The sequence below is a fragment of the Lissotriton helveticus genome, chromosome 5_1, assembly GCF_964261635.1.
Source record: "Lissotriton helveticus chromosome 5_1, aLisHel1.1, whole genome shotgun sequence".
In the NCBI taxonomy this organism is placed as follows: Eukaryota; Metazoa; Chordata; class Amphibia; order Caudata; family Salamandridae; genus Lissotriton; species Lissotriton helveticus.
The window spans coordinates 1,168,855,307-1,168,873,601 of NC_136065.1; the positions used below are offsets into that span (position 1 = coordinate 1,168,855,307).

The 18,295-nt window shown below is 46.2% G+C and overlaps 1 protein-coding gene across 1 annotated transcript in view; it reads left to right on the forward strand.

Annotated features, from left to right (window-relative positions):
- Positions 1-18,295, forward strand: part of NHLRC2 (NHL repeat containing 2) — a 927,811-nt gene that overhangs the window by 710,702 nt on the left and 198,814 nt on the right. Inside the window, exon 8 of the mRNA XM_078643860.1 lies at positions 7,682-7,804. Within this exon, the coding sequence (XP_078499986.1) occupies positions 7,682-7,804 (123 nt within the window). The remainder of the gene's footprint in view (positions 1-7,681; positions 7,805-18,295) is intronic.

An 18,295-nucleotide genomic window follows, 5' to 3' on the forward strand; every position in this document is an offset into this window, starting at 1 on the left:
AATCAGCAGGCTTCTCTTCAAAGTGCCGAGCTGGAGGCACAGATCACCACTCTCAACCACCTCTACTCCTGCCACACTCTTTTTGTGCCCAATCGCCGCCTAGAGCAGACTGGATGGTTCTCAACAGCCTTTATACTTCTAAGGCAAATTATGCCCTTCAGTGCATGAAAAGGAGGCACTATGAGCAGGGTGAAAAGGCAGGCCGCCTGCTAGTGGCCCAGCTGTGGCAACAGGAGGCTACCATGGACATACCAGCTATCAGGTCAATGAGCAGGGAGATACTCACCCAACCCCAAGGCATTGTTAATGAGTTTGTGTAATTTTATGGCACACTATACAACCCAAAGACGCCAACAAGTGTGTATCGAATCACAGCATTCCTTGAGAAGGTCAACCTCCTGCGCATAACGGATAAGGGTTGAGAGCTCCTAGCGGGTGATATTAGTAAGGATGAAATTACGGCGGCCATCTCCAAGCTACCCTATCACAAAGACCTGGGAGAGGATGGCTTCCCGGCTGGGCAGGGGATGAGGTGACGGTCTCCCTCCATGCTGCCTTCCAAGAGGCAGATCGGACGGCCTCTTTAGGATCTCTTTTTAATGGGGCGGAGATTCCTGTGTTCCCCAAACCGGGAAGGGATGTCTTGCTCTGCGGTAGCTACCAGACAATATTTCATCTAAATGGTGACATTAAGATCCTCACTAGCATACTGGTGTCACGCTTAAAAACGGTCCTCCTCTCCCTCATTCATAACTTGCAAGTTGGTTTGTACCGGGCCGTTCCTCCAGGAATCATCACTGCACCCTTGCATACACTCTCTGGACCGTCAGGAATCTCCTGGGGGAGGCTGTATCTCTATCCCTAGATGCCGAAAAGGCATTTAACTGCATTGAGTTGGGAAACCTTTTTGCCACAATGAAATGGTTTGAACTGGGGGACCAGTTTATCTCTAAGGTACGGCTTCTATACGACTGCCCAGTTCAGCAGCTCATCTCCGACCCCATCCAGATTATTATTATTATAAAAGCTTTTGTAGCGCGCTCAATTACTAAAAAAAATTGTATCCTGGCGCGGAAGAAGAAGAGAAGGCAGAGTAGAAGGAATCCAGAGATGGTAATATGAAATAGAGGGGAGCCCTACAGAGTGGTATTAAAAAGGTGGGTCTTCAGTCCTTTCTTAAAACTAGTGATAGTGGGGGCTGTTTTTAAATGGAGAGGAAGAGCATTCCAGGCTTTCGCAGCTCTGACTGTGATGGACTGGCCACCTAGTCTGCTGTATTTAAATTTAGGAACTGTCATTTGGCACAAATTGGCCGACCTAAGAGGCCGGTTGGGAACATAAAGAGAAAATCTTTTTCTCAAATAAACAGGGCCAGTTTGATGGACAGCACGGTAGGAGAGGACGAGGATTTTAAACATGATCCTTTGAGCGACTGGGAGCCAGTGAAGGGCACGAAGAGGGTGGCGGACACTGGAGCTTCTGGGTATGTTAAACAGAAGTCGCACAGCGGCATTTTGAATGACCTGGAGGCGATGTATGAGATAGGCCGGTAGACCACAGAATAGGCCATTTGCATAGTCTAATCTGGAAAGTATAAGAGCACGGATAATGGTCTCTTTGGCCTCACTCGGAAGGAGAGGAAAAAATCTGCGTAGTGTTTTCAAAGTAGAAAAGCAGACCCCTGTAAGTTTTTTTTAATGATCCTCAAATTTGAGGTCATTGTTGAACCAGACTCCTAAATTTTCAGATCCGAAGGGACACACGTCAAGGATGCCCACTCTCTCCACTACTATTCCTACTGGCAATGGAACCCTTGGCCTCCGTTATTTGCCACTTAACACTCATAGTCAGCTTCCTCATTTCCCCTTCATAGGTGGCCTCTCCAAAGTATATCTCTATGCCGACGACATCCTTCCTATCCTGCGGGATCTTCGCAACTCCCTTCCAGCATTACTGGAAGTCATAAAAGACTTTGCGGTCCTGTCTAGTTACAAGGTAAACTAGGACAAGAGTGAGGCCCTCCCGCTGTTGACCTGCACCACAATTGCGGCAATACATGGATAGCCCTTCCGCCGGAAAGCTTCTCGGCTTAAGTACTTTGGGATCTTGGTCTACAGGGGCCTAACCAAGATGGTCACGGACAACCTGACTCCCTTCATCACTCAAATGAAACAGGACTTCGATAAATGGTCCCTACTGGGTTTTTCTATGTCGCGTAGGGCATAGGCAGTGCGGATGGTTACGCTGTTGCATTTTGCCTACACGCATGGCATGCGCCCCGTTACGATGCCACTAGCAATGCTACATCTCAAAGACTCCCGGATTAGAGCCTTCATGTGGGGTACTCCCGGACCCCGACTAGCAGCAGCCAAACTTATGGCGCATCGCTCTTGTGGTGGCCTGAGCTTGCCGTTGGTGGAACACAGTTCTCTGGCCCTACTTCTTTCTCAACTCGCCAACTTAATACTGAGTACCCCGGGCCATCCACAATGGGTTCAGACTTGGCCTTCTCTTTGGGATCCACGCCCCCCATAGTCACACCTAAATCCTGAGCTGCAGGCCACATACAAAGCCTGGCACAGTGCCCATCGCCTCCTTGGAGTGTATCACAGACTACATAGTAGGGCGCCGCTTTGGGGCTCAGACAGCTGCAGCATTGACGGCTGAACCCTTCGCTGGCCACGTTGGGTGGAAGCGGGCATACATACCTTGGATCAAGTACTACTGGACTGCGACCTGAAACCTTTCAACCGCCTGAAGGAGGAATTGGGCCTCCATCAGTGACAGGCCTGGCAGCACCTGCAACTACAACACTGCCTGTGGCTCTGCCTGAGTCCCCGCCCATGGTCCTTAAAATCCTCACCAGTGGTGGAATACTTGTTCACGTGGGGCTGACATCAGGCTTGATGGGGCTTTACAGCACGCTCATGAAACCTCTTCTCAAAACCCCTCTCTTCTAGCATCCACACTAAGTGGCAGAACAGTCTTCAGTTTACCAGTGAAGAAGAGGACTGGCCTGAGGTTCTGGAAGCCCTGGACAGAAGCGCGCGGGAAGCCCAAATGAAATTCTGCTTGTTCAAGACGCTCCATGAGTGGTGATGGACCACGCAAAAGCTGCAAAGGGGTGGCCTTCTACCCCACTCGAACTGCTGGAGGTGTTCAGCTATCCAATAAGATCCCACCACTATCCTATTCGAATGCCCTTCAATCCGGATCTTCTGGTCTTACGTAGCTGGCACCCTAAGGGCATCCATGTCTTTCCAGCTCTACTTTACTTCCTCCGTTATCCTCCTACATGATCTCAGAGACTCCTCATACCTATTCCTAACGCAGCTCTGCCTCCTGCACACGGCACTGTCCACAACCAAGCTCTGCATCCTTCTCCAGTGGCGTTAGCCCTAAGGCTGATTGCACCAACACTAGCTCCCCAGCCCCATTCCTGCGCAGAGGGCAACCTGACACCCGCTGTAGTGATATAGGGCCCTCTCTCTCTCCCTTGGTTGGGACCCCAGCCCCCACACCTGCTTCCCTCATTGACCCCTTCACCCCATCCCGTCCTTTTTATGCTGGACTGTTTTCCCCTCCCTCCCTCTCTCTTCATCTCCATGTCCCCTCCTCCATCCCTATCCCTCTATCTTTCTCCTCCTCCTCCTCCGCTGGGCACACAGATGTACGGATCCTCCTCAATCGGCAGGGACCCCTGATATAGTACATCTGTGCACTCTATGCTCCCCCTGTCTTTTTTCAAGAATACTGTATGCACCAACAAACTGGTGGCCTAGGACCCCCCACCCACGGCCCCCTCCCCACCGCCACCATGGGCCCCCGTTGCATCATTTTCTTCATGGTTTGGGGCTTGTGGTTCACTCCACCTTGCGGCATAGACAACGGCCTTCTCCCTCCATGGCCTACCCTCCCCCCACCGACCCAGCGCGGAGAGCCCCAGCTATCCTCTTCTTTCTCCCTCCTCCCCCACCTCCAGAGACATCATGGCACATAGGCCTCCTTGCTGATTGTAATGGGAGAAATGCCTCTGACCACTATACCACAGACATCGCCCGGGGTCTGGCACACACCGATAGGGCGAAAGGACGGATACCCTATCTCTGCTAGTGACCTGGGCCCTCCTTCTTGCGCTCCCATCACTCCTCCCCCTCCCCGTCCTGTTCTTCTTCCCTCCCCCCATTTCCTTCTTATTGTGCCATACAATGTTGTTCACTATTGCATTTCTTGCATTGAAATCCTGTTGTTCGCTTTTACTTCAATAAAAAATTACGGCATAAAAAAAGAACTGTAGAAACTTGAAGGAATAGCATGTAGCACTTGTATAAACTATTTTACTTTTTTTCTTCCACCTATCGTTAAATATTTCTCCTCAGGGGCTTCATACACTGCTAAAAGCAAATTTGCTTTTCTATTTTTTGCCATTGCACGGAAACAAAATCCTGCCATGAGAACAGTTGATGAGCATGATAATTATTTTTCCCTTTTACATCTTTTGCATTTATATTATGGTAGATGTTGTTTAGCTTCCATTAGATGCAGGATAGCCGGTTCAGCCTGTGCCTTTTGGTATTATTGGTGACTCTGTACTCTTGGACGCACACACTCTACCGTCACTGCCACCACTGTGTTGTGGTCGGTTGTTGATCACAGAAAATTGTAAGCCACTGACAAAGATGCTCCGAGAAAGTGCTGGAGGATGGAACACAAGAATTTGCAAGAGCACAAAGTCCTGGAGGATAATGGTGAGGCTGAGGTGCCACTTTTGGAAGTTTTAGACTATTGTCACAGAGAATTGAATTGCAATGGTTTTGGATGGCGTCCTGATCCTATTGGATCGATTGGCGATGTGTGACACCATAGACCTCACCATCATCCTCTACAGTTTATGTTTAAGCTCAACATTTGTTTCATTAAGTCCTTCCTTCCATAAAGATACAGTCCTGACACTATCCATCCTTGCATTCAGCCCAATGTTGTGTAGTGCGCCGTTTTTTCATTTGCAACAAAAAGAAAATAACTAATTTGCCCTAAAAGGTTTTTTAGGATCGAAAATGCCCGTTGCTGTCACTCCTAGAGCAACCTACTACCACTGCCTGGGTTGTCCACTTCAAATACATCATAATAGCTGCATAGGTCTCACATTCCCTTTCCATAACTGCATCATCAGACTTCTCCACTTTCAAAATGCTTCATGACACTTAGATTTGAAATCATCATTAACATTCATTGTGATGGATTGTAGACGCTGTTTGGCAATTAGGGCAAGAGTTAGACTTTGTTCCATGGTGAGTGGCTCCAAAATCTATGTGATGATATTGAGGCTGACACTGTCAAATGGCATTCTAATAGCTGTCATTGAGAGACTGCCCCTCAAGGTGTTAAACTCAATTTGGTTGCGATAAGCAGTAGAAAGTCCATTTAAGTCAATGGGGCCATGGAGGTTAAAGGTGGACAATGGGAACAGATCTGCTTCTCCATTAATATCTGATTGAAGCAGAGTTATCAGTCTGATCCTAAGTGTGACTGGCCTGCAAGGTCAAGTCTTTGGGATGACTCTTGAAGGTTTCTCTTGTGTGCTGAGCTCTTGCTCCATTGGTTGCCCAATTACAAGATCGCACCAGCTGCTCACCATCTTCTTGGTAAGATGATCACAGCCTGAGGTCTTGTTCCACTGCTGCTCGCTATTAAACAAGGTGGGGTTCTCCTGCATCTGTGCATAACTTTCCAGGAAAGTGAGGTGGGTTCTCCCTTCTGTCCACACCCAGGTCTTCCTGAAATGGACTACTGAGATTCTGCATTCTCCTCTTAGTGCCTTCCTGACGCTTTATAGGCCCCTCTGGTTGATTGACCTCGTGGTGTTTGGTAAGGGCAGCATCTGGCCTGGTCCAGCATGGTCGAGGTGTTGATGCTCCTGTACAAGGGCCATTGCCTGTATTAGCTTAGCTGGCTCAGTGTCCTTTAAGAAGTCACCTTTGATCAAACTTTACATTCCCCGCCAATCCTGCTTTTGGGTTCCCTGCCCTACTGCTGTGCATATCCTCTTCTTGTTGCAATACCCAGACTGTGTTTAGCACATTACAATGGTGAATAGAATGGATGCAGAAAGTACTGAGATTATGGGGCTTCAAATCGAATCCTACTGCTCAGCCCCAGCAAACACGTGCTCGGATTTCATCATTGCTCCATATTATCTTTCATAGGACCATGTCGCTCCTTAAATATCTACATTTGTGTGGCATACTTCTGATAGCAGCCTTATAATTAAACTGCGTCCCATGACTTATGAGGTTCTGTTTAGTTATGTCACAGTGTCTTCTTGCTGTTTACTTACGTATGTCTCTGAAAATGAGAGGGAGTCACCCTGGCCAGGGAATTGCCTATTGCTACCGCGACTCCTAACTGATCCCCAGCATTTACCCTTCTGTCAGTGTGTGCCTTCTAGGGGACCATGAATTTCTGTCTTTGTTTAAGGGACTTTTCCCTCTTCAGAGCACTAAAGCACTAAGAGTATTCTCTGCAAATCTGGGCTATCATTGCCATAGTATTGTTAAAGGAGGCTATGGGAAACAGCATCCATTTAGGTCTTCTCCACTATTTTGTGACACGTGGCACTTCTATAGGACCAGCATAATTATCCTTCACAAACTGTATTGACATTGGAAGCAATGAGATCATGCCTCAGTCACCAGCACCCCGCCGCCTGCACTGGCTGTCCATTGCACAGCTGATGCAGTTGAAAGCACTGTGCGCTACCAATGAGCCCTCTGCTAGGAAGTATCACTGCTGATAGCCAAGGTGACCAGAGGTCTTCAACCTTTCAACAGGCTCAAAGTAGTGCAGTTAGGGGGCATGCTCTATCGACCCAAGAATAAAAACTATCAAACAGTCTACCCTTTACCTTAAGTTCACAGGACAACACTTGCCTTTCAGATGAGTTCTCAGGCCGTCTTCTTCCCGCAGTAAAGCTTGCTCGAGCAGTTCTTATCCTTGAGTGCCCAGAGGCAATGTCAATGGTAAATGTATACACTTTACAAAAGTACTTATTGTATCATTTGTTCTTTTACTATGTGCAGCGCTCTGTATAACTTCGGGCAAAGTGTGTGCTGTCATCTCATACATAAAATAAAAGTGTTACAGCATAAATCAGCCCAGCTGCCTGGTCGTGGTAACCTTTATTTGTGACTGTTCTGGGTTGGATTGACCAGAAAATGCCTTGAGTCATTTCCTCTTTAATGTTCAGGTGTGCATTTACACAACCAGGAAAATGGCTGGTAATGTACACATGGATGTCAGTTCAACAAAAGGCTATGGGGGTGGAAGCTACATAGAATTGAACTGATGGTGCAGTCCTGATGCCAGTGCAGCATCAGCCGTTTGTCGCTCCCTAGCCCCTCTGAGCTTCATCTTTGCTGCTGGGTGTGTGGGAGAAGAACAAGGAGCGGAAACTACAGAAAGTCTCCAGAGTAGTCAAAAACCTGCTTACCTTGTGTTTCTGTCACTGCCTTCAAGACCCTTAGACCAGAGTTGACACACGTTTATTCAGGGGTATGACGGGGCAAGACCTCGATAGCAGCTGCTGCCTTTAATAGGCATCCATGAAAGTACAGCTATCAAAATAAACTATGTTATAACTTAGCTTTTTTATCCAGTGACATCTAACTGTCCACTTTCGTAGAATTTATTTGCCTACGGAGACACTGATGGGACCGGAATCAGTGCGAAGCTGCAGCATCCGCTGGGTGTGGCCTGGGACAAGAAAAGAAGCCTACTCTATGTGGCAGATTCTTACAATCACAAGGTGAGGAGTGGCTTTCTGCTAAGATATATTATTGTTTCTCAGATGCCTGACAGACATTCAAGTGCGCCTGCTATAACTATGGACAGGCCGGAGAACTGTGCAGACTCCACATCTCCGCAGGTAAGCTGGTGTTCTACCTGTGCCTCTCCTAGCACTAGAACATTGCATGTTGGATCTTTCCTCATAGAAAAGGGGGTGTATGGGTGACCTTGGCTCACAATAGAGGCATAACATGAGTGTATTTTGCTGTCAGTAGAGGCTTTGCATGTTGGGCCTTTGCTCACAGTAGCGGCATTACCCTTTCATTCGCTAAAAAATTTGCATGATTGGCCTTTCTTGTCCCTGTTGAATTTGCTTAGCTGGCCTGTATGGACTTAGAAGCATTTTATGAGTGGATTCTCCCTGGCATATAGTGTTTGCAAGGGCGGCCTCTGTTTGCAGTAGAGAATTTGCATGGATGGGTTCTGTGAAGAGTAGAAAAATACATGAGCGACTTCCAGTGTTTCATGGGTGGCCTCTCCTTGCAGTAGATAGACTGCATGGGTAATCTGCGAGCAGTAGGTGCAATCCATGTGTGATCTCTCTTGCAATGGTGCTTTGCCTAATTGGCTTGTGCTGGACACAGAGGGTCTGTCTTTAATAGTAGAGAGATTATACATTAAGCTAGCAGGGGCATTGCAGTTACGACCTCTGGCACTAGATGCAGTATTGCGGTGATCTTTGCTAGATGTACAGGCTGCTGCTGCTGCTGATGGAGATCATTGCATGCACGAGGCACAGAAAGAATCCCCTTTCTCTGACAATCTACACTGGTATGGAAAAGCCTGAGACACAGTTCATGGTGTCAGTGGGTCCTAGTTAGATAGCTGCATGGGGTCTGCAGTCTTCAGCAGCTCATATGCCTTGAGGCCATGTTTAGCTGCTGCTGCTTTATTGGGAAATATTTGGTTCGAAACTGAAGACAGAGGTGCTTGAAGTATTAGGTCTCAGGATGCTCGTTTCCCGCCCAGCGAAGACCTGGCTTGGCAGTTCCGACTGGACTGTTCCCATGAGGCACAGTGTCAAGACTGATTTACATATACCTGTGTCTGAACTGGGGTGGTGAAGTGAGCTAAAGAACGATGATGGATTCAACCCAGATCTGTGACTGGGGGTGAGTATCTGAAAAGTTTCAGCGCTCCGTCCATCATCTCCTTGGGTTTGCTTTGAATTAGGTTATGGACGCAAATTACAACTATTAGATGAAATTGTGAAGGTGCCCGTGTGCTTTGTTGAAGTTCAATTGATCACTGATCTGGGCCCTTGTCTTTCCCTGTTCAACAGCTTCCCATTCCATGAGACTGCAAGGTGTTTCCAAGTCTCTTGGAAGCAGAGGAACCCATTTTCCTCTTGTATGCATTTGGAATTTCTATAGAGCGAACTTAACCAATGGGCAGCAGAGCTCTGTACAGGGTAAAAGACAAGCATTAAGGCAACCAGTAATAAGAGAAGTAGCTGGGTTATAGACAGTCAGTGCATTGTGGTGTAGTGTTCTTTAAAGTGTATGTGTGCACATTTATGCTGCTAGCTAGAGGTACATATTACATTATTTGAAGGATGAAAAGTTAAAGCAGCACGTTTTCCAAAGTACAATAAGCACCACATGCTTGTTCATTTGAAATGAGGCAAATACGGTGCGTTCCTGGAAACAGATCCTCAAACGTGAAGTGGACGGAGGCACTTGGACAGTGGGAATGCATTTCTGTGCACACATATAGGGACGCTGGTAATCGTCTATTCTGAGAATTGCAGAGTGCAGAAGAGTTGAGCATCATTGAGGCTTATTCAGGCCAAGGCAGCCACATGTGCACTCCTCCACAAACGGACTGCTTCTCTCTTGTGGTAGTCTGCTTGAGGGAGGACACTCCTCTCATCAAATACAATTTGGGCCACTTCTGTCTGCATCTTCTCCGTCAAGATACTACATAGAATTAACAGCGCATGCCCCGTCTCTTGAAAATGATTGTAGACCGATTTGTTTTCCAAGAACAAATAACATTTCTATGGCTGAACATACTATATAACTAGGGGTGTTCCCCCCCTTGTCTGCAAAAGGGAAGCGTTTCACAATCCTGCCATCTTTATTTTTTATCTGGATTCAAGGTGACACTAAAAGCCTCTATCACCCCCACCCCACGCCGTTATTCAGATCTGTGCTTCCTTGGATATGGAATCACTGTCAGCTCGTGACACTCAGGGGCTTTCCATCCAAATGAGGTGATAGATATATTGATATAGTCCATCTCCAGGACAGAAAAGAACGTTTTCTGGCTTCATGCCACTTACATTTGAGTGAGATATAGGTGTGGGGGCAGCTAAAAGGATTCCGTTGATACACATTGGAAAAACTATCCTTTGGACTATAAAACATGTATTACTCCAAAATCGGCGAGGTGATTTGATTCCTTCACAGATGCCCAGGGTTTCCTTTCTTCATAAATCTTTCACATGGGCCTATTTTTTCGCACTAAAAGATCTAAAATTGTTGTGCTTTTGAGGTGAGTTAATGATGGTGAAGAGTGAAGGTCTCTTTAAATGGAAGCACAAAGCAAGCAGTGAGTGAACCTGCTTCAGCGTTATCATGCTCATGCAGTAACAGGGATCTGTACGTGCATTACCAATGTGTAATGTGTCTGAGAACGGACAGGGGGGCCGGGGTATCGTGTCTGTGTCCATTCCATAGGTATATTCATACCGCTCATTGCTTAGTAAATTTGTTTTCCTTCTCGCTTTAAGCTCTAAGGAGAGGGATTTAGAACACGGTATGTGCAGGTGACATAATGTTGTTTACCATAAACTTGGGTGAAACCATTCCTTCTCTATGATTATACACTTGTTCATGTCCTGTGCAGGATACTCAATGAATTAGTCGTAGTGGATGAAGTATGACACATTCTTGCAACAGAACATACAAAATGTAAGTGGTCAGTCGAATATACAGCACTAATACTATGAAGAGACATTGCTAAGATCTTAATATTAAAAATTTATTTTGTCTACTGGATTTTATTAGAACTATTGGGCACTCTGTAAGTCTGTATGTCATCAAAATGACAGTTCACCAAAGGATTTATTTCTGTACAGAAACTTGATTGTAAGATGCCATTCAAAGGTCTTTACAGACATTGAGAAGTCGCTCGTGCTTACGAGGAACTCAAATGAAATCCATTATCTCATTAAAGAGACTACAACATCCAGTCAAAAGGACAATCTTTAACTTACCATCCGTCCTGTGTTCTGTTTCACGAAGGTCATTTGGTCAGGAACCTTAGCGTGTTTTCCCCCTTTAGGAGTTCACTGAAGTTAGACAGTCTTCTAATCCCCAGTGGCACACCAAGAGTGGCTACCACCATTAAGAACTGATAGGCAGTATTGTATAGATCAGCTATAAATTACAGCGAAGACAAACTGGATAGAGGGCTATTCTGCCAGATTCACAGAGTTTCTCTGTGTGCAGTTAGGACTCTTTTATGGCACACTTCTGAAATCCCTTGTGCAAGTCACAGCTACTCATGAGACTTGGCGAATCAGGTCCTTCATGAGGATCTTTTGGTCCCCCTTGAATATGAGGATAGATCATTCTAGTCAGTGTTTGCTTCCGATGTATACTAACAATGCTCTGTGCACAGATTTCGTTGCTTACTGGACTTTCCGTCACACTAAGTAAATGAACTGTTATTTTTAATGCAATTCTAGAAGTAAGTTAAATGACTTGTTAGGCTGTCTAGATATTCATGATAGCCAAACATAATCATCTAAACATTGGAAAGACTAAAGAAATGTATATATTGATTGTTGGTTGCTTGATGTGACTACCGTTGAGTCTAATGGTAAAGGGTTATTTTTGAATGAAGATACTAAAGTAGACTGCGTCATCTGAGTTCAGCATTTTGCAGCCAATATTTCATTCCAGCGACTTACATTTGACACTTATGCTGATTCCCGCCCAGTTTCTACTCAATTTGGTTGTGATGCAGAGAAGGATTTTAATTATGATGTATTCATTATTTGACCAAATATATTGTATCCTATTTATTTTTTCGTGCTTTTGTCACAAATCACTTCAAAGTGTGCTTCAAATCTGGGCGTAATATTTCTGGGTTTAATTACATAAGAATAATTGAAGTTGACTTATAGAGAGAACTTTTGAAAGAGAAGGTGTAGAGTAGATTAAGCATTTATTTTACATGTTTATTCATGGATTTCTGTAAAGCCCCCAAATTGCAAAGTACAATATCAGAACACTGGTGGGGGACAGAAGGAGAAGAGGGGAGAAAAGTAGAACTGCTACTTTATCATGTGTGACATAGTTGTGGGGGCATGGTTCCAAAATGATCTGTCAGGTGAACAGTCTTGTATGTCTTCAATGATGGAAAAACATCAAATGTGAAAGACTGGTAATTTGGTTACTAGACTCGGGTGTTGACTGTCAAGAAAGTAAGTGTGAACATGAAAAGAAACCAAGCAGGCCTCTGGGTATTCCATTTATCTACGGTCTAATGCCCAAGGCCTTTATGGGGAACAAAAAAAGGTGTGTTTTTAGGCCTTGACGCAACTTGAGAAGTCGTTTTCCATTAGAACGGTCTAAGGAAGGGATTTCTAGAGGTAGGAGTCGTATACACGGGGAGTTGCTCCCATATTTAATGCTGAATGCACATCGAGTTTTGCAGACAATAATCTCAGAGACTCGAAAGAATGGTAGGGCTGGAAGAGTTTGGTCAGGAGACCTGCTACAGACAGTGAACAGAAATCCACAGCATTTTAATATGGAATATAATTTTAGCTGGAAGCCATTATTAGGCTATCGGTAGGAGTTATTGCTGCACGCACTTCTGTCTCGCTTTAGCGCCGGGACAGCTCTGTTTGAGGTAGCTGTTCGCGCTTTACAAATGTTGTTATTATTATTATTATTATTATTATTATTATTATTATTATTATTATTATTATTATTATCTGAGCGCCTGGGTGATGTGGATGTTGGTTCTGAGGCTGGCAGTAAGTCCTGCTGCGCACTTTTGCTCTCTTTGCACTCTGTCTCTGGATTTCTTTGGAAGGCCACTTTGAATGTTGTTTTTATAATTGTGCGGAAAAAAAAGCAAAAAGAACTATTGATGGACGGAATGTTGCACAATGGCAAAACATTCACCCCCAGTCACAGATCTGGGTTTAATCCATCATTCTTTTGCTCACCACACCACCCCAGTTCAGACATGGCCGTATGCAAATCAGTCTTGACCCTGTGCCTCATGGGAAGAGTCCAGCCCGAATTGCCAAGCCATGTCTTCCCTGGACCGGAATCAAGCATCCTAGACCGGTTTCTGGCTATCAGCCGTCATCAGCCAGGATAGCTTGCTTCCGTGGCATGGAGAGCACGGGATTCACGTCTGAGCATACCCGGCTTGATTCCGGTCCAGGGAAGACATGGCTTGGCAGTTCGAACTGGACTGTTCCCATGAGGCACAGGGTCAAGGCTGATTTGCATATGGCCATGTCTGAACTGGGGTGGTGTGGTGAGCAAAAAAACGATTGATTGAGGCCCAGATCTCTATACTGGGGTGAATGTATGACATTGTTCTGTATTCTGTCCATCAACTGTTGTTTTTGCGTTTTTATAATTGTGGCATCATGGCACCATGCTGAGGACTTACACTCTCTCTTGTGACACTGGTAAGAAAGGAATTATGACTTTAATTAGGCAGAGATGGTACACTTGACATTTGGTGATAAGGTGCATATGAGGCGTGACGGTGACATTTTTACCCAAGATCTCACCAGATTCCAACCTTCTGATCTGGTGTTGGAGGCTGGCCTCTGGTATCCGGTCGGGTGAATGAGAGTGGTGCTGGTTCCATAGAACCTACAAGCAGGATTTCTTACTTCTGACTGTTCAAGCTGAATTGGAATACATTACATTTTGAACTTGCTTTATGCAGTTTACAGTCTGATGATAAGCCATTGTTGCTTCCGAGTACCGTTCACACATGTTTTGGCCGAACATCTTACCATTCTGTTAGTGATCTAGTAGGGTCAGTTAATGTTGAAGAGCCAAGGAGAGTGTATGTTATCCCTTTTTTTAAAATTGTATTATTTTGTCCTGATACTAAACAAAGTGCTAACAGCCATAATCAGCAGACATAAAAGTATGCATAGTACACCCTACATAGTAGCATTCATAGATCTATTTATGAGAGTAATGACCCAACATGCATATCTTCACCCTACAGATTTATCAAACTGTTGCACCATAAAACAATTAACATTAATAAGTTTAAAATTGGATGAACTTAAACACTTAGGCCCTGACTATGATGCTGGGCAGACCTCACACCGACAGGCCGTCGGTGTCAGTCGGACCACCTACTGTCCTTCGGTCCGACTGCTGCATTTCAATGCAGGCGGTCAGACCCTAAGTGGTTGGGAGTGAAGACCGTCACCCATGACAGGATCATTTGATCCCGACAGGACGGAGGTCCGAATCGCACCCCCGAATGGAGGCGGTGCCAAGGGAGGCACCGCCATCAAGATTAAGATATCCCTTTCTGACAGCCTTTTCATCTCGGAAAGGTCGCCATGAAAAGGCTGTCCGAAACAGGTTTTGGGGACCCCAGACAGGGCCCTTCCATCGTGGGCCACTGTAAAGTGGCCCCGGGGACACATGTAGGGACCTCACTCACCTCCAGGCACTATGTGCCATGCACCCCATGGTGCATGGCACATGCACCGGCTTGCGCTGCGGCCCTTTTGTGGGCGCAGCTCAAGCCGCTGTGTAAAGGAGCCCTTTGTGACTGCCAGCCTGGCGGTCACATCATAATGCAATGGTCGGACCGTCACATGCTTTTCAGGCGGTCTCCTGACCACCGTGATAGTGGGCGGCAGTCCGACAGGCTGCGATCTATCATTATCAGCCCCATAGTCTCATCATCATATAGTCAGGGCATGTGCATTCTCATCTGCAGTTAAAATGCATCGGACTCCTCTTATTTCCAGACTTTATCCAGGTAATCGAACCATACAGTTATTCCAGGAAGAGAGCCATCCTAGCACTCCTTTAAGCGACCACAATAGCTTCCTCTTTAACTCATCAAATACTAACCCTCTGTATAAAGTCAAAAGTCGGCATCTTTTTCAAAGACCAGTGTCTAGCAATCTATCTAAGGGCCCGTACATTAACCCTCCCCATCACCTTATCAGTTTTATTTTAATCAGAGACTAAAGCTAACAAACATGCCTTGAAGGTCACATACCTTCTAGAATTTGAAACTTTTACTCTCACTTTTTTTTGGTCAAAATCTGTTTATTTGGTTTTAATACGACCATAGACGAGCAGCATGCACAATACATACAAACAGAGCAAACATGGGGAGAGCCAGGAGTTACAGAGGGCTAGTAGGAGTGTCATCTTCGTCCCAAGTTCTATGGCTCGAAAAGGTCATTTTAAGAATATACAACAAGTATTGTTATGTGCAAGTCTGTAACAGCATACCAGTCGCCCCCCATGGGGGGGCGTTACAGGGAATTTTGACAGATATAACAAAACAGTAGAACAACAAAAACAACGGTGCTGTGGTGTCAAACAAAATATGTGTATTGGGGGGGGGGTTAGGTGTCTGTTTCTCCTCGTTGATTTTTCGTAGATAAGGAACAAATTGAGGGCTCTAAGCCTTGGTGAGCAGGCCGTAAGTGGAAGGCCTTCAGAAAGGTAGCCCACCAGCAGGGACCATGTATATTCAAATTCCTTCCTGGTGTCATCTATAATGTCCGCCATACGCTTGAGGGCCAATGCCCTACACAATCTTGCGTGCCACTGAGTCAGTGAGGGTGCCTCTGGTCGCTTCCATGCAGCTGCTAGGGCCATTTTAGCGCCCCCCCAGGCACAGCCACATAACAGAGCGATCACTTTGTATTTGACGCTTTAAAAGGGGGTCTTGCATTCCTAACAAAGTGTGTTCTAGGGTCTGAGGGATTGGGTATCCCAAAATAAGCTTAATTTGAGAGAGCCTCTCCTTCCAGAAAGGCTGAAAATGTGGGCAGTCCCACCAGATATGTTTAAAGTCGCCAAGAAGGCCACACCCCCTCCAACATCTGTCTGAGGTATTGGGGAAAATCCTGTGTAATTTCTGAGGGTATAGATACCAGTCGTACACAACCTTGTAGTGTGCTTCTCTCAAGTACATTGATCGGTTAAATTTCGTAATGTCGTTGTGTAGACGTTCCCATTGTTTTCCCTCGGGTGGAGTGTCTATTAGGGTATCCCAGAAGCCTCTGTATCTTGGAGTGGTGCGGGGGCTTAAGGACTGAATAAGTGCGTAAAGGAAGGAGATGCACCCCTTAGAGCCAATTCCTGATTGGGCAAATTTTTAAATGGGGAGTAGATCCCTGGTGGCGGCCCGCCGCACCGAGGGCTGCAACACCCAGTGTTTGAGCTGTAAGTAGTGGAAATGTTCCCTACTGGTTAATGCGAACTGCTGCTGGCATTCACTAAATGTAAGGAGTTCTCCTTTGTGGAACAGGTGGGAAATCGTGTGGCACCCACCCTCCTTCCAAGCCTCAAAAGGTCCCTTCTGCAGTGCTGGGGGAAGGCCGCATTGTGATGGATGGACGGGCGTGTGTGGGGAGGGGAAAGTGGTCAGCTGTAGTCGTGTAGTAAGCCTGTCCAGACTTGGAGTGTGGTGGAGGTGGGTCTGCTGAAATATGCAATGGTCGGCCTGTCAACTTTGGGCTTCGAGAGCAGGTCCCAGATAGTATGGCCTGTGAGATGGCGTTCTATGTGAAGCCAATGCTTCTCTGACTCTCGAAGCGACCACTCCGTGATCACCCGAAGCTGAGCTGCTCTACAGTACCCTTGGAAGTCGGGGAGAGCTAACCCTCCCTCCCTACGGGGGCGCATCAACAGGCGGTAGGGCAGGCAAGCTCTTTTCCCCTGCCAGATGAACTTAGTCACCATTCTTTTGAGTTCTGTGAAAAGGCCCCATCCACAGGGATGGGGAGACCCTGAAAGAGGTAGAAAGAGGTAGAGCAAATGAGGGAGTGCGTTCATTTTAATGGCGTTGATTCTACCCAGCCATGTGATATATGCTGTACTCCAACGGACCATATCGTTCTTTAATTGACGAAGCAGCTGAAGGAAATTGGCTTTATAAAGGTCGGAGATTCGTGGAGTGAGTCGAACTCCTAGGTATGTGATTTCCTTGGTTACACAAGAAATGGAGTGGTGCTCCCTATCTCACACCAGACTTCAGCAGGAAGGGTTAAATTAAGCAGAAAGGACTTGGTCAAATTAGTTTTGAATCCGGACTCTCACTCAAATTGTGCCAGTTCTTCTTGGATGGCCGGGAGAGAAATTTGCGGGTTAGTAATCGGGAGGAGCATATCGTCAGCGCCGCTGGAATATGTTTCCTCTGAGTCTTTTCTATAATATGGATAATGTGTCTCAAGTTATCGTGGGTCTGTCGGCCTTAATAAAGCCGGATTGATCCGGGTCAATAAGGGAAGGGAGCACTGATTCAAGGCGGGTGGCTAACATTTTTGTATAAATCTTGGCGTCCAAATTTAGGAGGGCAATTGGCCGATATGAAGAGCCGGCCGTGGGCTTTTTACCTGGTTCAGGGATCACTGCTACTATCGCCTCTCTCATAGATGGAGTGGTCTGTTGTGTGCAGGCGATATCATTAAATAAGGTAGTTAGAAATGGAGTTATTAAGGGGGCAAAGATACGATAAAAAATAGCCGGGTATCCATCGGGCCCGGCGATTTCCAGAGTTTAAGTGCATCAATCGCTTTCTGCACCTCCTCCTGGGTGATAGGTAGGGTCAGGTCTTCATTGACAGACTTGGGGGGGGAGGGGGGATCCGCGTAATCTAGATAAGACTGTTGATCTTGGGGTCTCGGGTCATCTGAGGTATATAGCTTGCGATAGAAGGTTTCAAAGGCTAGTGCCTTCTCTTCTGCCGTCTTGTGTGAGACGCCCGCGTCATCCACAATAAGCTTAATATACTTACGTACTTGTTTGCTCCTCAATTGGCGCGCAAGAAGGGATCCCACTTTATTTCCCCCGTGTAGTTCCCAGTTTGAAGCCGTAGGAGAATCTTTTCTGCCCTATTGGAATATATTGCCTGCAGTTTCCTCTTTAAGGCAGTGACTTTTCTCAATGCAGGTGCTGAAGGGGAAGTTTTATGTGCAGTTTCTGCGGCTTGTAATTCGGTTTCCAATAGGAGACGTTCCTCCTTTTGTTGAGACTTCAGAGTGGAGGCCAATTCAATGCCTTTCCCCCGGATGACAGCTTTGAAAGAGTCCCAGGTTGTAGCGTGGGAAGTGAGGGTGGGGTCGTTTTGCTCAAAAAATTGTTTTATAAATTGTCTAATCTCATCCTGGAGAAGTCTGTCTCGACATAGGAAGTTGGGGAAATACCAGCGTACGTGTTTTGAGCGGGGGTTCGGTCAGGAAAGGGTCAGT